Source organism: Microcaecilia unicolor, chromosome 10 (genome assembly GCF_901765095.1).
Source record: "Microcaecilia unicolor chromosome 10, aMicUni1.1, whole genome shotgun sequence".
NCBI lineage: Eukaryota > Metazoa > Chordata > Amphibia > Gymnophiona > Siphonopidae > Microcaecilia > Microcaecilia unicolor.
In genome coordinates, this window is record NC_044040.1 from 179,951,016 (window position 1) to 179,968,243 (window position 17,228).

Genomic DNA, 17,228 nt, shown 5'->3' on the forward strand with positions numbered 1-17,228 from the left:
AACAACTGCATGTAACAAAACGTTAGCTTTAGGAAGCCTTGTATTACATACAGTTATCGAACGAAAGCCACTGTGAATCGAAGTGTATACAAATGTCTTCTTTGTCCATTCAACAATGGTGGATATGAGGCTTTTTTTTTTTAGACCAATGGTGACCTGCTTGACTAATCACACACACAGCAAACAACAAGCCCCAATAGTGTGGCTCAAGGTCTTTTCCTCTGCAACTCTATGTAACCCTGGGCAAGTCACTTAACCTTCCGTTGCCCCAGGTACAACAGTAGTACAATGTACTACCCCCTAGACTGTGAGCCCAATAGGGACGGACCCAGTACCTGTAAAGTGAAGCTGTAAACCACTTAAGTCTAAGCGGTAAATACTCAAATGAATGAATGAAGGTGCTAAACTCTAGACGCCCACAGGAGTATATGGGCATCTCTAGCATTTACTGCGAGCTTATTTTAGCACTAGCACACCTTTGTAAAAGGGGCCCTAAGTCGAAATTACTGATCAATGCACAATGCAAATTATGTGCTCGTTGTTAAGTGTAGTGCATTGGTTGGTAAAGGGGTCTGAGCGTTCCTGACGCACGCCAACAAGAGCTATGCAGTAGGCAGGATTGCTCAGATCCCTCCTAACCCCTACAATCCCAAAACAATCTCCAGTGGCCCAGTCGACCCCCTCCCCCCCCCCACCTAAGGACATCTCTGGTGGTCCAGTGGACCTCCTGATGCCCCCCCCCCCAAAGAAATCTCTATGGTGGGGTCCTGCCAGGCTAGACCTCCCCCCCCCCAGTCACCACAAAGCCATGGTGGTGTAGTGGGATTCCCCTCCACCCTCACAGACATCTGCAATACCTTTGATGTTAGAAGCAGGAGGGGATTAGGAAGGCATCCAACTGAACTACCAGGGAGTTTAGCAAGGTTTTTGGTTTTTTTTGGAGGTGGGGGGTCAGGAAGGAGTCTCTGCTGGACCACCTTGAAGTTTTGAGGGCAGAGGGTCCAGTCTGCTTGAACAGCTCAAGACCTGCCATTTGGGATATTTAATGTCAATGCTTCTTTCCAAGCGGTGCACAAAAACGTCTGTGAACAGAATGCTAATTTTAATACTGATGAGCTGTTTGTAATATATTTGCATAGGGTTATCAGTAGCAGCTACAGCGAACAGTAAAAGGGACATAGAACCCCTTTGTTCATTAGACGCTAATTACATTTATTTTAGACCGGCCACAACTGGTCTAAAGCAAACATTGCAAGTACAGTAAGCTTTGTGCATCATGCCCTTAGTTTGAATCAACCCTTGGTCTGTCTGATCTCACTTTCTCCTCAGTTATGACACATTTGTTTGTTTAATGCTTATGAGAAGTAAAGGATAAGGAAAACGAAGTGTTTATTCATTAAGTTCCACTACTAAAAAAAAATCTATTTATGTACAGACATAAATACAGACTGTATGTTACAGAATACCAAAAAGTTATCTTTTAGTTATATTTGAATTTGCGCATCACGGGGAGAGCAGCAGGTTATGAGCATGAAATTGCTGTGCAGCTGCGTTAGCACCAAACGAATTCCAGTCCGAAGCCGTTGTCTTGACATCTTGGCACAGTAAAAGTGATCTGATCCGTAACACTTCACTGGACAACCCCAAAAAGCTTTTCACACTGCTGCAGACTTGGTTTGAAGAACTGTGAAGAGGAGAATTATGTTCTATTTGATGTTCCGAACTATCCTTCGACAGTGGCTTGTTTTCATTTCTCCTAGAGCTTGTTCTAGCTGCTGAATCAAGTGGAGCAGTGTGGCAGGGTCTGTCTGTAATACTTTGCTGCTCTTATCTCCATTCTGCTTTAGATGCAATTTAAGAGTCACAGTTGGTTTTATTTGCTGTCTTAAGCTTCTACTGGCAAGCTAGAGGAGGAATAAACAAATCAGAGTTGCAGCTTTGATAACAGTATCAATTCTAAATTATTTTGCAATGACAGATATTCAGCTGGAGTTGAGCGATTTCCAGTATCAAGGCACAGTATGCAAACCCATAGTCAGGGTTTAGCTAAGCATTATTACATATATCTTTCATAATTCCTCAAAAAATATTTTTACAAAAGCCTACTTATTAAAAATTCTACTTTTCAAAGATGCGAACCTTTGCTCTGTACATCTGAATTATTTCTTACTAGGAATAAATGCCCGTTTCTGAGGGCAATGAAACGGACGCTAGCAAGGGGGCCCCTCCCTCAGAGCTACTTGCCTTGTTCGGTGTTGGCGTCGCTGTGTGTGGGTAGGGGTTTTTTTTGTTTGTTTGTTTGCTGCGCCTCCGTGGCCGTGCCTGTGGCGTTTTGGGCCTCGAGTGTTATAGCTCCGCCCTCGACGTCATGACGTTTTGACGCGAGGGCGGTGCAGACACTCCAGGGCACACCGGATATCTCGGGCGCCTCAACTTCCGTGGAGGCTTCAGAACGTTGGGGTTGCCTTTTATATATATAGATATGTAATTCTTTTCTTTCTCCATCTCAACATTCATCACTTTTCTGGAGGGGGGGGGGGGTTCCTCTCTCTCTCATCTGTATCTCCCAAAACATTCCATTTTGTTTTCCAATTCCTGACTATCCTTTTCTCTCATCTCCATACTTACTAATTCCAACTTCCTCTTATAGACCCCCATCCCTGAGCACTAGCCTGTCTCCCTTGTCAGTGCTATAATTTTCTACTCCTGTGTTCTCTCTTTAACACTGCCTTCTTTAAATCTCTATATAAAAATTACCTACTTCTGGCATTTCAGCCTTCAAAAAAGTGTTTAGTATGCATGATTTTTACAAGCTATTTATGCCTTCCAAGTTAAAATATTTTTAAACATTTTTCACTCTATGCCATTTTCAATTCTCTTTTCTGATCTTGGTTAATTGTAACATATTTCCTTTCTTATGTTTAATTGTGAACCGCCTTGCAACACTTTTTTAGCCCAATGGGCAGTATACTAAATATATATATATTTTATAATCTTCCATTCTTAAAGAGTTTTTCTTTTTCCACCACCATACTTTACCAGAGGCCAACTCACACAGCAGCAGCCTAACATGACTCAATATAGACTTATACAATCTGTGCCAGAACCGGTGGTGGGAGGCGGGGCAGACTTATACGGTCTGTGCCAGAGCCGGTGGTGGGAGGCGGGACTAGTGGTTGGGAGGCGGGGATAGTGCTGGGCAGACTTATACGGTCTGTACCAGAGCCGGTAGTGGGAGGCGAGGCTGGTGGCTGGGAGGCGGGGATAGTGCTGGACAAACTTATACGGTCTGTACCAGAGCCGGTGGTGGGAGGCGAGGCTGGTGGCTGGGAGGCGGGGATAGTGCTGGGCAGACTTATAGGGTCTGTGCCCTGAAGAGGACAGGTACAAATCAAAGTAGGGTATACAAAAAAGTAGCACATATGAGTTTATCTTGTTGGGCAGACTGGATGGACCATGCAGGTCTTTTTCTGCCGTCATCTACTATATGCCAGGGATCATTGGAAGGAGTCCATTTTGGGGGGGGAAAGGGCAGTGACAAGGTTAGTGTTGCCTCAGAAGTATATATGGTAGTTGTTCCCAAACCTGGTCCTGGTGGCACCCTAGCCAGTCAGGTTTTCAGGATATCCACAATGAATATTAATGAGGGTGATCTGCATGCAAGTATCTCTCATAAATATTCATTGTGGATATCCTAGAAACTTGACTGGCTGGGATGCCTCCAGGACCAGGTTTGGGAACCATTGGTATATGGCATTTGCCTGTGGTTATGCATTATAGAAACATGTCAAAGGAAAAACAAAAAGTAAATACCAAAACCATACACTAAGGTGTATTTTACAGCCAGAATGCCCTGAAAGCTGTGAGGCCACATAAGGAGTCTCCTGGTGTGGGCAGGTCACTCCCAGTGCCAGATCCGTGTACTGGAGACAGGCTCTGTGAGGCTGATTTTGTATAGCACACAAATGGAAATGGTTCTATGTGATCAAAGATGCTCTTACATGAAGCTGCTCAGAGCTGTAGCCTGTTTGGCGGAATCAAATCAAATCTATTTTTGATTCACTGTTCCATAAAAGCACACCCAAAGTGAGGTACAGTAATAACATTCCCTACTATGAAATATTACAACTGAAGAGAAAACTATTATGAATTATTTAACCACATCAACACCCAGCTTCATTCAGCACTACCAGCGAATCACACATCTGATCGATACCAAGGTTTGAATCCTTATAAGACCAAACCCTAGTCAAAACCCAAAGAGAAAAATGCAGAGTTCTTGCCCTGGTGAAAAACAGACAATACCTGTACATCTAATCTCCACTCCATGCTATGATAATGGGGAAGGTCTGGGGTCAGTTCACTCAGGATGCCTCTGATTTCCTTTCTATGATCAAGGTAAAGCTGGAGCAACAATTTATTCAGTTCCTCTGAGAATCCCAAAACAAGCACAGAGTCTTGAAAGTCCACATCAGAAATCTGGGGATAAACAATACACACAATTCATAGAACAGCACCACTGCCTCATTCTATTTTCATCTATTTCAAGAAACAGGACTGAGACCAGCATCATCTCAAGGCCACTGCATACAGAACTAATAGAAGTTGATTTCCAGTACAGCCAGCGGCGTAGCGAGGCCGGCTGACACCCGGGGCGGCTCGCCACTGCGCACCCCCTCCCCCGGGTGCAGCACGGCGCACCCCCCCTCGGCACGCGCAATCCCCCCGGAGTGCATCTTTACCGCTGGTGCTCCACTCCGCCGAGTGCACGTCGTCTCTGGGAGCTGCGTCGGCTCCGTTGGTTCCCTGCTTTCTCTGCCCCGGAACAGGAAGTAACCTGTTCCGGGGCAAAGACAGCAGGTAACCAGCGGCGCCAACACCCCCCCCCCCCCCAGCGCGTGCACCCGGGCGCGGGCCACCCCACCGCCCCCCCCCCCCCCTTCCTACGCCACTGAGTACAGCTCAACATAACATGAGGTAAAACCCAGTCCAACATAGGTATTCTAAAAATAATTATGACCTAAAGCAGAATCTTAATTCCTTTGCAAGTAATCTAATTAGCTGGAGCATATTTATTTCCCAGCAGTGCACTATTTTGCAAGTTGGTTCATCCTGTTATTTTAAAAATAAAAATACGTTTCAAGTTAAAATAGCAAAAGTTGCTACAGGCAGAGCATTCATCCTCTTGTGTTAAAGGACCAAGGCAACTTAACTATGGAAAAATTTATTCTTACCTGAAAATTTTTTTTTTCCTTTAATCTCAAAGGATTAGTCCATACTTGTGGGTTGTGCCCATCTACCAGCAGATGGAGATGAGAGCAAATTAACTTTCCCACACAAGACTGCTGTGTACTAGATTCCATTCAGTATTGGATAGCTAAGCAGCAAGAAGTTAATGGAAAGTAGAACTCCTGCCACTAACAAATTTTTATAACCTTTGAAGAACCACCAACACTAACCCTCCCCCTGATGATCAAAGCTAAATGCGGGCGCTAGAGGCCACTAGCACCCACATTTACCAGCAGGGCATGATCATAGGGGTGTAAATGAGCTCTGCGGTATTCCACCTGTATGATCAGAGCACTACGGTCTAATCATATGGGCGGAATAGCGCCTTAACCCTAATGCCAGCTCGGAGCTGGCATTAGGGTTAAGGCTCTCTTCCTCTCTCGTCCATGTCAGGCAGCCCGGGCTGCCATCATCAGTCCTGGGGGGTCCAGTGGACCCACGGACCCCCAGAAAGTCAAAGCCCTGGTTGCCTACTGCCCCCCCAAGCCCTCACACCCCCCCAAATACTGATACGGGAGGGGGGGGCTGGAGGTCAGATGGACCTCCAGCCCTCCAATCCACACCCCCAAGGGCACAGGAAGCTGGAGATCCAGTGGACCTCTAGCCCCCCTAATCCCACCCCAATAGAAGAGGGATGCAGATCACTGGACCTCCAGCCCACACTTGGTGGTCTAGCGCCCCCACCCAGGTACCTTCAGATGCCAGAGAAGGGAGTAGCACTCCCTCCTCCTTCCGGCGCTGCCTCCAAAATGGCGGCGCACTGCCCAGTGCATCCTGGGATGTGCTGGGTGGAGTTTCCCTACAATATAAGGGAATTTCTCCCTTATATGGTAGGAAAGCCCCCACTCTGCGCATCCCAGGATGCACATTTTGGAGGTGGCGCTGGAAGAGAGAGTACTACTCCCTCCTCCATCACCCCGAGGTACAGTAGGGAGGGGGCCGCTATTCCACAGGGCGGGTGAGGGAAGTTGGTTATGTAGCCCACTGGGAATTTTTTTTGTGTGTCAGGGGGGTTAGGGTTTGGCGATCCACCGGACCTCCAGCCCCCATGCCCTTGTGCTGAGGAGGGGGTCTGGGGCTGGAGGTCTGCCGAACCTCCTACTCCCCCACCCTCATCTTCGGGGGGGGGGGGGGGGGCTGTGGGGGGGCACTAGTTCATCAGCCTTGGACTGACTGAAGCAAAGAGCTCCGCAGCCCAATAAACTGGCATCTGTTGTGACTACAAACCAATTCAGAATTGTCAGAGGAAGACTGCGCTAAATCCACCAGTTGAGGCTGAGTTTGGCTTGGAGGTTCCAAGGGTAATACAGATGAACAGCTGAGAAGAGGCCACTGAAGTGGTCTGATGTGGAATCTAGCCCATGGAAGAATGTCCAAGGTAGAGGCCTTTGTGTCCAGAACTTGAACATAGCCGCAGAATCTGGGAAATGGAAGGGAAAGTAGATCCTGACTTGGGTGTGAATCTTTTGCTGATGAGCAACCGGAAGAAATTTCTTCCCTAAGCCTGTGTCGAATATCACTCCCAGATACTCCAAGATTTGTGTTGGCAACAGATTTTTGGTGAAATTGATTACCAATCCTAAGGAAGAACAGCTACCTTGGATGAAACTTGGAGACGCTCCTGATAGGAAGAGACACAAATCAGACAATCGTTGAGGTGTGGACGAACCTGAACTCCATCCTTGTGAAGGAGGGCTGCTGCTACTACTACCATGACCTTGGAAATATGTCCTTGGTGATGTAGAAAGGCTGAATGGCATGGCCATAAAACTTTGAGACTTGGAGTCCCCTAGGTCTTTAATCAGCTTCTCTAGATCTTCTCCAAACAGAAGTTTACCTCTAAAAGGTATCTTGCTAAATGTGACTTACAAACTGTATCAGCTGTCCAGTGCCTAAGCCAGAGCCATCATCTAGCTGAGAGTTTCAAGAACTGGCTGGCGTGGCTGCACACTAGAAAATGACATGGGGACTCACAGTAATCCACAGTAACAGAAAATAAATTAGCGCATTTACTGCAGGTGCAGGAGCAAAAGTTTTTTACCACCCCACGGTAAAAAGCTTTGCTCCCACGGTAAAAAAATAAAACAAACTCAGGAGTTACCACTCCCATGGGTTACATATCCCTGTCTCTATCTGTCTTGTCTGCCTGCCTTACCCGGCAGAGAGAAAGCCCCAGAGGAGACCTGTGGAGATTGCTGTCTGCTGCATAAGAGCGCTACTGCGGTGTGGGGGGGGGGAGGAGACAAAGTGCTAGATCAGTGGGGAGGAGGTGCTGAAGGGGTGAGAGGGGATGCTGGAAATGCAGAAGGGGGGATGGAGAGGGGCTGATGGACCTACAGGGGGGCTGGAGGGAAGGGGAGACAGCATTAAACCCATGGGGGGGCTTGAGGGAAGGGAAAGAGGTGCTGGACCATGGGGGGAGAGAGGTGAGGAGGATTAGCAGAACAGAAGAAGGGAGAAGGCGCTGGACCCATGAGGGTAGGCTGGAGGGAACAGAGAGGTGCTGGACCACGAGGGGTGGGGGGAGAGGATAGGAGGAGGGCTGGTTAGCTGGCAAGAAGTAGGGAAGAATAGAAGAGCTGGACCCACGGGGAGGGGGGCTGGAGGGAAGAGAGAGAGGTGCTGGACCCAAGAGGGGGCTGGAGGGAATGGAGGCACTGAATCCATGGGGGCTGGAGGGAAGAGAGGCGCTGGACCCATAGAGGGGGGGCATGGAGAGAGGCACTGTACCCATGGAGGGGGGCTGGAGGGAAGAAAAAGACGTACTGGACCCGTGGGAGGCCTGCTGGACGGAAGGTAGAGAGGTGCTGGACCCTTGGGGGGGGGGGCTGCTGGAGGAAAGGGACACAAAGAAAAGGAAAGGAAAGAGATGCTGAATCAAAGGGATAAAGGAAGAGGGAGTTAAATACTGAACACACAGTGAAGGGAGGGAAGGAGACACATTGACATGAGGAAGGAAGAGAAGAGAATCTGCACATAGGGAGGTACACTGAAACAGAGGGGAGATGATGGGCATAGAGTGGAACATAGGGTGGTGCAAAAAATGTTTTTAAAAAAATCTGAAGCACTGGAAATGGCATGCATTGGGGACAGGAGCTCGGCAGTAGTGCTGGATTGGTGCACAGCAAAGTGGTGGTACAGGTACTGCCGCTTTGTAAAAGGGGCCCAAAGTCTCTAAAAAGAGACACTGCAGGCTCAGACCTTTTTTATTTTATTTTTTAACAGGCAGGAGAAGCTGCGGAGGTGGGGGGGGACCTGGCACCACCAGGTTTACACCCAAAAGGCCAATATATAAAGCCTGCCCCAGAAGCTCAACTAAAACCTCAAAAGAAACAGAAGCTCGCCACAGGAACCTAAGATAGAGCTGCACAGCGAGATACTGAATGTAACCTAGTACACAGCAGCCTTAGTGAGCAAATTAGAACTTTGCCACATATTTCCACCTGATGGTAGATAGGCACAACCCATTAGTATGGACTAATCCTTTGGAGACACTAAGAAATAAGAGTTTTCTTTGCATTATTTATTGAAACAGTAATGAGTATCCTGGAACATTTTTTTACTCAAGAAACTATATAGATTGCATAACTTAGAAAGCAACTTACCATGAGCTTGGAACTCTCAATAAGGAGATAACTCAGACCCTCCACTCCATGCTGCACAGTGTCACTAGTGACATTAAGTTTTCCTAAAAAGAATCAATAGACAGCCTCTTCTCATTAATCAGCACATACAGTAAGTTTCTCTAGTTACATACAAATCAAAAGCCAGGCCTTGACAGAAGGTTAAGACTGCAGGACCCATCCAGTATTCCAATCCACAGAAATATCACAAAGGCTTTTATTTTACAAACAAATCCATGAGTAAACAGTAACATGTACACATGAATATTGCATGTACATGTAAATAATTTTTAAAAGTTGCTATTTATATATGGAGATTCATACCACTCAAGTATTTCAAGGGTGTGAGTGGCAGCAGCATGGCTAGCCAAACCTTGTCACCTACTTGAGACTATGGAGACTCTTACTAAGCTGCAGTAAAAAGTGGCCATAATATGCCCTTATGTGAGTTTTTCCCATGACCTAAGGCCAATTTTACCACAGCTGTAAAAAAAAAAAATGGCCTCTTTGTATTAAGGGCCATGCGGCACCCATTTTGTAGGCGGTAAAGGCTCACGCACTACCCGTGCACTAACCAGTTATTATGCAGTAATGTAGCTGCGCCGATTAGAACAGGAATACCCACTCTCCACCCCCTGACGTGTCCCTTCAAAAAAAAAAAAATAATAATAATTTTTTAGTGGTTAGTTAGTGCATGCATATTTGGCAGTTAATGCAGGACACTTGCGCGCGTCCTGCAGTACGCCATTTTAAGTTGCATTAGGTGCACATTAGCACCTAGCTTAGCTTAGTAAAAGGGCTCCTATAAAACATATCCAGCATATGTATACATTAATAATAGGTCCTAACTTATGAAACAAAATAAATGCTTAAAAAAACACACACACAAATGCTTAATCATTTATTCAAAAAGACTAAGCCTGGCTGTATTCCGACTAGTCAATTGGTATGAAGAGAAAAATCCTTCATCTATTAATAGATACAACGGAAGAAGGAACCTTTCTGAACTGGGCAGGTTCTCTGTCTCCAAGAATCTGACCAGCATGAAACTTCCATCCAGAAATCACTTGAAAAGAAACCATCGTTACCCTAGAGACCATCAAAGGAAAACATGCAGAAGAATGTACAAAGGTCAGAAGTTTACAGGAAACCTGAATATTACAGAATGTTGTGTTAGTCCACTTGAACATAAAGACCTGAAAAATCATAAGGTTTAAACTTTCTTACCACTTGCATTTTTCTAGCTCTGCTGTAAGCAGTATAGTCAAAATGTTTTAAACAAAATACAATTTGTAAGGCAGATGATAAAAACACCCACTACTTTCTGCAGAACATAAAAACAGCCATACTGAGTTCATCTAGCCCAGTATCCTGTTTCCAGAAGAATCAATGACGAGTAAATAATTCATACACTGTAAAAATTAGGGATAAAACTTATCTTACTTGCTGCTCCTTCATATATTTTGGGATTGGACCCTTTTCTTAGAAACTCCACAGCAATTCGGCCAAATTCACTGACCACTGAAAAAGAAACATAATCCCCTATATTTTTCAACACCTTCAGCAAACTATTTTCTACCTAAATAATAGAAATACAACCAAAAAATCAACTTTTTCCAAATCTCTAGTTTTATTTTGAATTCTTTACTTCACCATTCACCACTCCTCATCTACCTGCTCCCCTTTATAACTATATCACTCTAGCCACTACAACTATCTCCCCAAATCACCATGATCTTGGTATCCTACCTCTGATCTTCTCTATCTAACTGACCAAAGAACCTGATGTCCTTGCATCCCCATGACAAGGCTCTATTAGTAAAGCATACTATCTGATAAAGGCCAAGAAACCAGAAGATCTGGATTTCAGTGTGGATCAAAGGAACAGATCTGATGTGCTCTTTTGATTCAATTTGTCTACTCTCAGCGTCCATTCTATTTGGTGGGGGGGGGGGGGGGGGGGTTCTCTCAGTGTATACCATTTGATGAGGTAGGGGGCTCAAACTATCAGAATAGCCCATGTCAGAGGAGAAGGAGCCACAGTGGGTGTATCCCATCTTGTGACAGCCCTAGTCCCCTTATTTCAGGAGAGGGAGGTAGGGTTCCTGCTGTGGGTATTTCCTGTCTCTGGAGCTTAGGAGCTGCTGTTGGTGTATCCCATCTCAGGGGGATGGGGTTGAAGGTCTGCTTCTGTCATGGTAACACATTTCAGGGCAGTGAAATAAACTGCTGCCGACAGTGAATCCCACCTCAGGAGCTGGGTTGCTGCTATTGCTGCCGACAGTGTATCCCGCCTCAGGAGCTAGGGAGCTGCAACTGCTGCAGCCGGTGTATTCCATCTCAGGAGCTGCTGCTACTGCTGCTGTCTGGGTACCCCACCTCAGGAGCTGCTGTTGCTGTCTGGGTATCCCACTGAGGAGCTGCTGTTGCTGTCCAGGTACATAAGTACATAAGTAATGCCACACTGGGAAAAGACCAAGGGTCCATCGAGCCCAGCATCTTGTCCACGACAGCGGCCAATCCAGGCCAAGGGCACCTGGCAAGCTTCCCAAACGCACAAATATTCCATACATGTTATTCCTGGGATTTTGGATTTTTCCAAGTCCGTTTAGTAGCGGTTTATTGACTTGTCCTTTAGGAAACCGTCCAACTCCTTTTTAAACTCTGCTAAGCTAACGTCAGGAGCTGGGGAGCTGCTGTTGCTGCCCGGATATCCCACCTCAAGAACTGCTGTTGTCTAGGTATCCCGTCTAAAGAGCTGGGAGTTGCTGTTGCCCAGGTAGCCCATCTAGGAGGGAGGAGTGGGGCTCTCTGTGTAGCCCATCTCAAAGGGAAAAGGGTAGAGACTGCTGCAGTTGGCGTACCCCGTCTAAGGAGCTAGGAAGTAGCTGCTACCCATGCATCCCATTTTGAAGGGGGGGGAGGGGTTGCTGGATAACTCATCTCAGGAGGGTGGGGGTAAGAGAAGGGTTGCTGATGTCTCGGGAGGGGGGGGGGTCTGGAGCTGTCGACCCTCGTGTCCATGACTAAGGGGCTCTCTGCAAGGTGAGCGAGCAAGTTTCGTTCTCTTCTTCTAGTTCTAAAAAAGAGGAACTTGCCTTTCCTGCCTGTTGGAAGGGGATTGGCTCCGTTCACTGCCTACTCACCAGCGCTGTCCACCTGAGTGAGGAATCCTAAGTGCTCCTTCTGCTCGTCCGAGAAAATTAACAACATCTTCCCGCCGCTGGTCGCTCCAGGACGGCGCACACCCTACCCCACCGCCGAGTCCCGCCGTTCAGTACAGCGCACAAGCGCCGCCCGTACGTCCCCCCTAGTCACATGACTGGCTGCGCTCGGCGTAGCAGTGTCACTGTCAGACGTCCGCCCAGAGAAAAACAACCCCTGCACTAGTGTTCCGCACAGTCGCACACTGGTTGAACGCCCTCTACAGGCAGCGACTCAAACTGGTTCTGCAGGAGAACCATTCCTTGCTAATAGCTCCATAGCAACGCTGGCAAAGGACCATTCAAGGCGAGCGACCCTGCGCAAGAAACTGATACTGTTTGCTACTACTACTACTATTTAACATTTCTAAGAGCGCTACCAGGGTTACGCAGCGCTGTACAAAAAACGGAGCTTACAATCTAGAGGACAAGAAGGACAAAAAGTGCAGTCAATCAAAAATTGGGACAGTCTAGATTTCATGGGTAGAGGTACAATGGTTAGGTGCCGAAAGCGACATTGAAGAGGTGGGCTTTGAGTAAGGATTTGAAGATGGATAGGGAGGGGGCTTGGCGTATGGGCACAGGGAGTTTATTCCAGGCTTAGGGTGAGGCGAGGCAGCAAGGGCGGAGCCTGGAGTTGGCGGTGGTGGAGAAGGGTACTGAGAGGAGGGATTTGTCCTGTGATCGGAGGTTACGGGTAGGGGCGTAAGGGGAGATGAGGGTAGAGAGGTAGTGAGGGGCTGCAAATTGAGTGCATTTGTAAGTTAGTAGGAGAAGCTTGAATTGTATGCGGTACCTGATCGGTCCAGTGAAGTGACTTGAGGAGAGGGGTGTTATGAGCATATCGGTCTTGGCAGAACGGCCGAGTTCTGAACGGATTGAAGGGGGGATAGATGGTTAAGTGGGAGGCCAGTGAGGAGTAGGTTGCTGGTCCTGGAACAGAAAAAGAAGGTCTGAGTCTGAGACATAGAAAAGCAAAGCATGGACAATGTTTTATTACAGGATAGAGCTTAGGTGTTTTACTGCTACTTACACCCACAGGCATACAATTACCTGTGATAGTGACAGAATTCTATACACCATGGGGGAACTGACAGAGATCTGGGCCCCTGAGCAATAAGGGTCATGGGGTCCCACATCTCTCCTCTCACTCCCCCCAACCCAACATCTCTCTCCCCTCCCCCCATCCAACATCTCTCTCCCCTCTCCAGATCCAAAATCTTTTTCTCCCTCCTCCTCTCCAGCTCCAGCATCTCGTTCCTTCTCCCTCCCCTGGGTGCACCATCTCTGCCCCCTCCTTCTACAGCTCCACCATCTGCTCCCTCCCCCACAACTGGGTCCAACATCTCTGCCTCCCAAGGGCAACATCTAACCTTCTCCTCGCCTCCTCCTTCCCTTTGCAGAAACAGGAAGTTACATCAGAAAGGGGCAGGCCATGGCAGAAAGAAGGTTCTTCTGGTCAGCGGCAGACAGCCTATGCCAGGAACCTGTATGGAGAAAGGAACTTTTGAGGTAAATGTGGGGGTGGGGGTGGGGTGTCAGAGACTGGGGAGATGCTGGAACACGAGAGGGGATGAGAGAGAGGGGGAAGTGCTAGACCTGGGACAGAGGGGAGAGAGATGTTGATCATGTGAACATGAGGTACTGGGCCCCTTCTGGACCCTCGGACACTGCCCAGTTGCCCAAATGGTCTGTCTGCCCCTGCTGTACACTTACATGCTCAAATGGTGCGTAAATGTGGACACCCTGTTATAGAACTGTCTTTATGGGGGTAATTCTCTACAGATTGCCTAAAGTTAAGTGCTAGGATGCTACTCGTTGTGAATTCTATAATGGCAGTTGTGCACAACACTGCTGTTATAGAATACTAGTGTAAGTTTGCATTTACACACCTAACTTTAGGTGCAAGCACTTACACTAGTTCAGTGGCTGGCATCAATGCTCACACCTAGGCAGTTAGATGAGCAAATACTAGTATTCTATAACCTGTATATGTAACTGCCTGACACACCCCTGACCCGCCTATGCCCCTCCCAAGTCCATGCCCCTTTTGAAGTTGCTTGCTATGGAATTTGAGTGCACAACTTATAGAATTCCAACTAAGGACAGTTACACATGTAACTCCTAATTGGTGCCAATTATGGCTAATTATAGCCTATTATTGCTTGCTAGCACCAATTATTGTCTCATTATTAAATTAAATTATCTGCGCAATTGACCTTATTCTATAACTTGCACATGCAAATTTGGGTGCACAACTTTCTAGAACTGGGGACATATGTCTAAGGCCACATTAACATCTGAATCAGGATCTGAGGATGCCCCCTTTTTGACTGAGATCGAGAACCTAGAATGGGGGGGGGAGGCAGTTAATGATCTATCACCTGACTCTGTTAAAAGACACAAAATGTTGAATCCTGAACAAACTAGGATTACATTTTCTGTTAAAATGAAATATGAATAGCTACAGTAGATGCAGAGTCGCTGAGAGACTGAACCGGGCCTGGGGCAGGGCTGCCACAGCCATCGCCCCCCCCCCCCTCCACTTGGGATGCAGCTGCTGCCCCCTACCTATGCATCTGCTCCTCCCTGACCTCCAAGGGGTGCCCAGCGCTGGGGTCTCTCTTCTGCTTCTGTGTGCTGGCACCTGGTTATTGCGTTCACCCAGGTCTTGACAGGAGCAGGAGAGAGACAGATCCTGACCCCAGGACCCCCCTTGGAGACCAGGCCTGGGGAATTTTGCCCCCCTGCCCCCCCCCCCCCCCCCCCGGCGGTCCTGAGTAGATGCTCAATGATGACTCCCTTAGCTCCTGGATCCAACATTCATATGCTAGGTGCTTCTAGATGATCACATATCATGCTGTACTAAAGAAAAACAATTTACATATAATGTTCCTAACTTAGTAACAGCTGCAAATGGCAGTTTTATTATTGTTGATTTTTGCTATGCAGGAAAATGTGGGATACAAATGTAATAAATAAATAAATAAAGTTACTATATTATTTCTAAGCCGCAGGATTACCAGGTTTGTATCTATTTTGAATTTTCTTTATTAGTAGCAAGATTTATCCTAAAAGAGATCTTTTTCAGTGGCTTCACTGGGCCTGATGAAGTAGCCTGTCTTTGGTGGAGAAGTCCAAGCTGTCTTCTGCTGAGTCAGGCTGTGGTTCTCGACACCACATTCCTCAATAAATGGTTAACTTATAAGGGGCCACAACCTGTTTGTCATTTTTGGCGTTACAGACTAACATGATTACCTCTCTAGAAGTTTTTATTGCAGTGCTAGTTTGTTCTGTAGTTCACACCAGAAAGATTTGCTAATGTTAATAATTTCCTTTATTTATTGGTCCTCTGGCCCCATTTCCACCTCCATCTGTCCCACATTTCCAGCTGCTGTACCTTTGATACCCTTTCCCTCCAGCTGATGCTCTTCCAACCTCCAATTCTTTTACTTCTTGGCACCCCTGCACTTCCAACTGCCACCAGTCTCTGGCATCCTACATCTTCTGATACCACTCCTATAGGCCCTCCTGCTTCTAGCCACCAATGTTGCTATTATAATCCCCTACCTTTCACCACACTGTTCCTTGGTGTGCCATTAGTTTAGTGCATTAAGGAGCAAACATTGAGCATTCAGATTGTTTTAGAAGCCATGCAATATGCCATCAGTGCATGGCTCTAATGAAAGCTTTCTGCATTGGCCCCTGTGGCCTGGAAGAAGGTGAGCCCAGCATATATATGACTTACCTCTAGCTTGCAGCATTTGTCAAGCCACCTCTCGGTCTCGTGATCAAACTCTCCCCATGCATTCCAGCAGAAAGTAAGTACTTAAGCCCTTCATCTCAGGCTGCCATGGGGCCAAATCTAAGTTGTGAGATTGCATGGCTCTTATTGCAAGACTTCGACCCTTTGACAGCTGAAAATTTAGAGCTTTGCTTGCTGCTGGGCCACATGGGGGAAGAATTTAATAATAGATTGAGAGGTGACTCTCAGGCTCATTTTCGAAAGAGAAGGGCGTCCAAAAAGCAACACAAAAAGTACATGGGCGTCCTTGTGAAAGAAGGTCGTCCAAATCTGATAATCGAAACAGGGCCATCTATGATCGTCCCCAGAGGGGGCGTGTTAGAGGTGTGTTCTGGGTGGTGTTAGGAGATGGGCGCCTCCAACGTATAACGGCTAGCGAAATGGTTTTGCATGGGCGGGAAACATGGGCGTCCTTAGTTAGACCTGAAAAAAAAGCGACCAGGCTAAGGGGGAAGTCGCCTTTAGACCCATTAGCGATTTTGTGGAGTTGGAGAGTGGCGAGATCGTTGTTGGGAGAGAAAGTTGAGAGTTGTTCAGTGCCCTGTTACCTTTGTCTGTGTCCCTGGTTTGCTGCTCTATCTGCCCTTCAGTATGCTGGGGCTGGTGCCCACTAAGACCAGCTTCTGTGTCTGACTGGTGTCATCACCCGCATAGCAAAAGGGGCGGAAGTGTGTTGGTCAAAATAACCCAGTTTTGTTTTGCAGCATTCATATACATAGACCCACATGTGAAGACCCAGGAAACAGATGGTGAAGAATGGCATTAGTAGGTAATCACAGATCTGATTGTAGATGGTACAGAGCTGGAGAAGAGGAGTACAGTGCATTTTAGAGAGTGGTGTGCAAGAGAGCCACACAGGCAGGTGGGTACACATAGAACCGTGGAAGGAGTGCAGAGGACACAGTGAAATTACCTTTGTGGGTGGATGCATGTTTTTGTGCCATTCTGACAATGGGATGCAAAACTTCAAAAATACTGAGAAGGACGTCCCAAGGACGCCCATGTAAGAGCGGCATGGGCGTCCCCAAGATGGTCGTCCTAATTTCGATTATGGGCAAAATCTCTAAACGTCCCCAGCTGCTTCCTCCGATTTGGTCATTCTCATTTCCATTATGGAAGTATGGACGTCCCCAGCAGCTCTGTGTTTTGGATGCCCTAATTTCGATTATGTGTGACAATGATAAACGTCCCCAGCTGCTCTTCCATTCCCTTTATTGGCACCTCTTTAAACGGCTTTCTCTGTGCTTGCACTTTAGAGGTTTTTCTTTAGATTATGGGGTGGTATTTCTAAGCGTTTTACCTTTAAAA

General features: G+C 47.1%; 1 protein-coding gene across 1 annotated transcript; it reads right to left on the reverse strand.

The window, feature by feature from the left end:
* Positions 1-1,651: 1,651 nt before the first annotated feature.
* Positions 1,652-12,217, reverse strand: COMMD2 (COMM domain containing 2). The gene is made up of 5 exons (XM_030217029.1): positions 12,059-12,217; positions 10,356-10,433; positions 8,895-8,977; positions 4,306-4,479; positions 1,652-1,904 (listed from the first exon to the last, which is right to left on the reverse strand). Exons 1-5 carry the CDS (start codon positions 12,123-12,125, stop codon positions 1,707-1,709), a joined length of 600 nt encoding a protein of 199 aa, XP_030072889.1. The 5' UTR covers positions 12,126-12,217; the 3' UTR covers positions 1,652-1,706.
* Between the last annotated feature and the right edge of the window lie 5,011 nt (positions 12,218-17,228).